The sequence below is a fragment of the Haliotis cracherodii genome, unplaced genomic scaffold (assembly GCF_022045235.1).
Source record: "Haliotis cracherodii isolate W230 unplaced genomic scaffold, xgHalCrac1.p SCAF_18, whole genome shotgun sequence".
In the NCBI taxonomy this organism is placed as follows: Eukaryota; Metazoa; Mollusca; class Gastropoda; order Lepetellida; family Haliotidae; genus Haliotis; species Haliotis cracherodii.
Genome location: NW_027266273.1, coordinates 40,001 through 46,625, shown reverse-complemented (window position 1 = coordinate 46,625; position 6,625 = coordinate 40,001). Strand labels below are relative to the sequence as shown.

At 37.5% G+C, this 6,625-nt stretch overlaps 1 protein-coding gene across 1 annotated transcript in view; it reads left to right on the top strand.

Annotated features, from left to right (window-relative positions):
- The first annotated feature begins 6,403 nt into the window (after positions 1 to 6,403).
- The window catches only part of LOC139465988 (octapeptide-repeat protein T2-like), an 864-nt gene continuing 642 nt past the window's right edge, over positions 6,404 to 6,625 (top strand). Inside the window, exon 1 of the mRNA XM_071248004.1 lies at positions 6,404 to 6,625. This exon is cut by the window's right edge and continues 642 nt beyond it. Coding sequence (XP_071104105.1) covers positions 6,404 to 6,625 — 222 coding nt within the window.

Below are 6,625 nucleotides of genomic sequence, written 5' to 3'. Positions count from 1 at the left end.
AGAGCCTTTAGAATACTATTTGTGTTCAGTGACCCGACAGAAAAGCTTCAAGTGAAAATAAGGCCCCGAGTTAACAGAAAGAGACAGTGAGAGTTACGCTTCAGCGCCTAGCTATCTCCGCGGGATTTTTATGACTTACTAGAAATATACAAAGAAGTCGAGCAGCATACACGATCATAAACTGAGGGAAGAAGACACAACCGATTCATCAGATAACTTTTGTATAGCTCCAAGATGTGAAGCTTAGAAAATAAATGAATGAATGAATGAATGAATGAATGAATGAATGAATGAATGAATGAATGAATGAATGAATGAATAATAAATAAATAAATAAATAAATAAATAAATAAATAAATAAATAAATAAATGAGGAAAGCTGTACATTGTGCTAGTCGAAAGCCATATATGTCTCCTGTTCAATTAGGCATTTGACACCGACCAGACGTTCCTGGATTTTAATGAGATCGATAGAGATCGGGTAATGAGAGACACATGCGGCAATGGAAGTACTTAGACATTTTTATTAGGTAGGTAATATCTACAAATTGTGTTGGCGCTAGAGATGGGTTAATCCTTTTGGTATTCCCATTTCTAAGACAGATACTACATAACTGCACGTACAAGCGCCGTCGGGTCAAGCAAGCTCACCAATATAGATGTAAAAATTAATGACCAATTAAATTGGCGGCTTAACGACGCGGTTATTGTCCCAACAAAACCCTAAAAATCCATTTTAGACAGTTGTTACGAAAACTTGTGTTTAACTACGTTTAATGAGGGATTGTCTTTTTAAAGACATTTTTGTGACACCCACCCTTTTAAACCGAAACAATCTCCCAAATACACACAAGTTCACGCTAAAAGTCACCACCACCGTTTTACCATTTTTGTGAAAGTAAGGAAAAGATATATGTCAGGACAACATTATTACAATTTGGAGCGACGTTTCGGTGTAGTTTCTACACTCTTATCAAGCAAGTGATGTTAGAACCTACTCCGAAACGTCTCTCCTAATTGTAATAAAGAAGTTGTTCATTCGTATATCTTTACCTTGTTAAGTACTCCAACTTCTAAATGCCCCTCAAAGAAACTTTATTTGAGAAATAATTATACAATTTTTCGGATTCGGTGTATTCTCAAAAACAGCCACCATCGGTGGTATATATGAGCATAACTTATGATACAGTTTATATAACAAGACAGTTATGTACATGAATTATATGAATATATCATATAATGCATAAGGAAGATGTAATGTATATCTATCATATACTATATGTCTGTTGTTAAAGGTAATATTAAGTGCTTTGACAAAATACATTTTGAAGGTAAGTCAGTATAGATCATGGTGAGGCTAATATCTCTGAAAATTTGAAAATGACGACCAAAACTTATTAGGCATATACTCCTTCTGGCTCAAATCCACAAATGATGCTACACTATCCTATACCTCATGGCACCACACCACACCACACCACACCACACCACACCACACACCACACACCACACACCACACCACACCACACCATATGCTGTATGATATGACTTCCCTTGACATGATATGATAACATTGATGTTGGGTTTTCTTAATATGATTATCTTTTGTAACTATATTTTTGTTATAGACTTTGTGGTGTTAAATTATGTTCATAATAATGCTATTCATGCACATCTCTTACGAAAACATCTCAAAATAAGTAACTCTTTAGTTTCCCGACAATGACATGAACATTCTTTGTCCCGACTGTGATATTTTTAAGTTGTTTATGTCATTATTATTATTTCAAATCTTTCTAAAACAATCTTTGAAAAGCCACACAGCGATGAGGACAGCGCTTCCCTGAAGGCACCACATATGGCGAAAATTGTCCTCCGCCTATTGCAAATGTCCAAGTAGAATTTCATCTTAACATTTCACCAAAGTTCTATTATGTATAGGCATTGTGCATGGCAATATGTGACTTGTTAATAAAACATGGGTGCCTTTGTGCCCAGCAAATTCCCTGCCGCGACCCTAAGAAGGCTCACTCAAAAGCTCTGTGCCACGTCCATTGTCTTTTTCCGCCATTGGCAATGCGTGTAAACTTGAGCGCTGCCTCTTCTTGTAGAATTAACATTTTTTTGGAATGTTATATATTATTCAGCGTGGCTCCTGGTAAAGAGATGTCAATATTTCATAGCGGATTACAAGCGCACTTTACGCTCTGATTGGTCCCAATCAATAAGGATAATTACAACGATGTTTCTGATTCAAACATTTGAAATAGGTAGATGAAATAATTTGAATTTCCTATATAACAGCCTGGGAGCACTTCCTTAATCACCTTGATATTTTTTTTTATTTTATAACTTTTGCTATCACGATGGTTATCGTCAAAATTACTTATGCACCCAAGGTGTCTATATAACATATATAGACTCCTTAAGGAAGAAAATGTATGGATGTCAAACGTTTATATTATGAAGAACACAACTCGTCCGAAACGTATACTTACTCGTTCACCTGATGAAGGAGTAAGTATATACTCCAAAAGCGTTGTGTTCCTCATAATAAAGATCGCTATATGGCTGAAATATTGCCGATGCGATGTAAAATTTAACTCACACATAAAGAAGTTGACATCCTTAAACTCTCTTCTTTTAGTGTATCACTTCTAAATGCCATTCAAAGACTTGATATAGACTTCTTGACATGCCTAAGGTAACATGATATTCGTATGATTAATACTTCGTGGAAGCTCTAGTATACGTCGTTGTTGTATTTGAAGTAGTTGTTGTAGTGCTAGCAGTTGTTGCTATTATAATGGTTGTAGTAGTTGTTGTTGTAGTTTTAGAAGTGTACAATGGTGATTATCGCATAGAAGGGTATTGACTCCAGTTGAGTAGTGTTTGTAGAAGTAGTGGTAGCATATACATTATTAACACTACAAAATGTAGTGGTAGAGTTTAATAGTGGCAAAGAGTAAATGCTGATTTGGCCGTTGTCAGCTCTGTTTTATATACACATTTCTTCAGTCTGTAAGTAATCAATAGTGGGGTGATCGTAATCTAAGACTAAGAACGCAGGAAAATAGATGTTTTGTGGGCGTATATTTCTTTCAATCTGACGAAGGAGGTCAGTAATACTATAAGGAGGACAAAAGTAAGGAGGGAGTCAACTTTTGTTTTTTAACTGAAATCGTACAAGTTAATAACTGCAGACCAGGTTTCACAAAGTGTTACAGTTATACGACTACCGTAACTCTGTTTTTGTGTCTTAAAGCTTTAGTATTGACTAAAGCACAAACGTTGTCTACAACAAATCAACAATTCTTTGCTTAGAATGGCTGTGCTCATGGCTTTCACCAAAGTAATACAGGTTCACTACCTGCCATCTTCGATTATCAGTGTGTTGTATCTCTATTCTTTTTATGAATATCCTGAACCCATTCGACATTAAAGCTTTGTTTCAGAAGTGACGTCTCCATCGCAATCTCTGTTATCACTAACTTAGCACAGGATTTCTCTCGCTCACGGGTGCAATCTGATTGGACGGCTATATTCAGCGACGTGACTTTCGAATAGGGATTAAAAAAGCTATGGTACCGAATTGATCCAGGCTATTTAACACAATAGAATTGAGATATAATACCTGTTTCATCAAGCTGAACAATCTGCATCAATTTCCTCACGCGCTGACAAGCCGTTATATCAACTCACCCACTATGTGGTTAGCAGCCGATATTCTCTGTCGTCACTTCCTGTAACTAGTTAAACCAGACTCGAGCTATTTTTTTCCTGAACGGATAACGATATCCCCAAATACCCGTGAAGATCCGGGGTAGATTAGGTCTTCAGCAACCGTGCTTGCCGTAAAAGACGACTATGCTTGTCGGAAGATGCGATAACGGGATCGGGTGGTTAGGCTCGCTGACTTAGTTGAATCATGTCATCGTATCCCAATTTCGTGGGTCGATGCTCATGATGTCAATCACTGGATTGCCTGATCCAGACTCGATTATTTACAGACCCCCGTCATATAGTTGGAATATTGCTGAGTGCGGCGTCAAACAACACATGAACAAACAAACAAACAAACGATACCCCCAAAGTGCGGTGTCAGCAGGATGAGAATGGGAATGATTCATTTAATCTATGTTCTAGGATCTGTAAGAGAGACAATGTTTTTTATGACATTAATAGTGGAATATTTGAAAGCTGTCCAAATGGTAAATATTAAGAGATTTAAAATATTAAAAGCGTATTCTGGTTGAAATGAAATGGAATTCTGCGTTGCAAACTGGCCAATGTTCAGCATCTACAAGAGTTACTAGACACAGTAAATGTGCTCTGTGAATTGACAAAATTATCTTTAAAGGATCCACTTCCTTCGATGTTTATATGCAATGTCCACCGACATACATACATATTTATTTCTTACTCTCGCAATAATACTTAAACACTGTTAATGTGTGTTTAATTACGTTAACTTACATTCATGATCAACAAAGTAGAAATGCATTAGTTATAAGTACCGGGCCCAAAGTTCAGTACGTACAGCAGTCAAGTTGTAACAGATGACACAAACTTCGCCAGTTCTGAATGGGATCTTTAACAGCCATTCCAAGAACCGATTCATTGCTGTAGCCAAAGTAGAAAAAAATCCGCTGAAATATAAACGGCCTGTAGAATTAAGAACGTTTAATCTATGATAGAACCCAAAATCTTTAGAAGACTGGATTGAACATATCTCTAAGAGAAGCATTCACGAAATCAGTTTCAGAAAATTACATACATTTGACATAAAATGTAAACGAAGCGTTTGAAAGCCGAATCGTCACAATGGCTGCATTCAGCTCGGTGTTTACCATTCATTACAAGGTTTAGGCTCTTTAGAACCGATAAATAAATGAGGGGGCACTGTGAGCGTTTTTAATCTGAGTAGGAATAATTAGAAAACTATGTGTCTAGTAACTGTAGTCAGTGCGAGGCTGCAATAACGACGGACTTCAAACGGAAAGTGCGAGTCATGCTCGTGCTAGATAAAACAACGCTGAGGTTTGGAAGTTGGAGATTAAAGACACTGACGGTTTAGATGGTGCATGTTTAATAGCCACTGCTTCCTGTCCGAACTTTATGCTAGGAAAACTAATACGTGAGAATGCCACTGTCTAACGTGCACGCGTCCTGTACGACCGGCGAACATGCTATATGGAAATATAACCCTCTCATGTGTAGTTTTTGTGCTTTTGCTGTTATTAGTTGTTAATTCTTAAAGCCAGTTTCACAGCTTTACAAGATACGGATGGGTGACATACCAACATTTATTTATGTGTATTTATCATCACCCCAGTAATATGTATCATCCTCATCTCATTTTAAAACTATTTTTTTAATTTGAGGGAGCAAAGGAAAGGTGGTGTATCAATGACCTGACATCATCGTAAGGCAGAAAAATACATCGTGTTGAAGAACAGTGAACGGTAGAACTACAGATGTAAAATAATAATCATAACATATAGCTAATAATATGATTCACGTTTCTGCTAAACAACTTTATTCACACAAGTTGCGCATAATTTGTTTTTATTTTAAACTAGCGCCAGTTTTAACGCATTCTGTAATATTAAAGCATTCTATTAAACATAAACGAAATTTAAAAAAATCCGCACGCGATCGCCTCAATCATGTGAGACACAACGACGCCGAATAAAACAAAACATTTTTTCACTTTTACACAGCTCATCAAACGATATCTGTGTAATTAGCCGCCGATTAAGAAAGTTGTTTTTACAATAGAATGAGAGACGCGAGCTAGAGAATGACAACAAGACGACGTAGTGTCGATGTTGAGATAGCTAATAACAGCACCCGAGATGAAAGACGGCATCAACACGATGATAATGGGTGATAATCGGTTAGGCCCCAGGCTGATTGGTTTAAGCCATCTCTGGTTGCAGGTACTATAAAAATATTATCAGGCCAGAAAAAAACTCTTTCAGGATTAAGCTATCTTCTGATATGATTTATCCTTTCCGAGCCGATTTTTTTTGTTTTCAAGATCATTGACACCATTATATTAATGTTTAATGCACAAGCCGGTCACATATTGTTTGATATTGTTTGATTTCTAAGAAGTTGACGGATGACAAAGCAAGATTTGTCGTACTTTCATTTGTTTTTTTTGTCTGAACTTACTTTTGGATGAAAGGGTATATTATTTCACGGCAAAAATTAAGGAGGGAGAAATATGGCTTCATCTATGCACGAGAAAGGGGGGAGAGAGAGGGGGAGAGAAAGGATCTGTCAGAAACAAGAAGGGTAATCTGCTTCATCTATGCACAAGAGAGAGTGAGAGAGAGAGAGAGGGGAGGAGAGGAAAGGTGTGCGAGAAACAAGAAGGGAGAGGCTTCATCTATGCATGAGAAAGAGGGAGAGAGAGAGGGGTGAAGAGAAAGGGTATGCGAGATACAAGAAGGGAGAGGCTTCACCTATGCACGAGGAAGAGGGAGAGAGAGAGAGGGGAGAAGAGAAAGGGTATGCGAGAAACAAGAAGGGAGAGACTTCATCTATGCATGAGAAAGAGGGAGAGAGAGAGAGGAGAAGAGAACGGGTGTGCGAGAAACAAGAAGGGAGAGGCTTC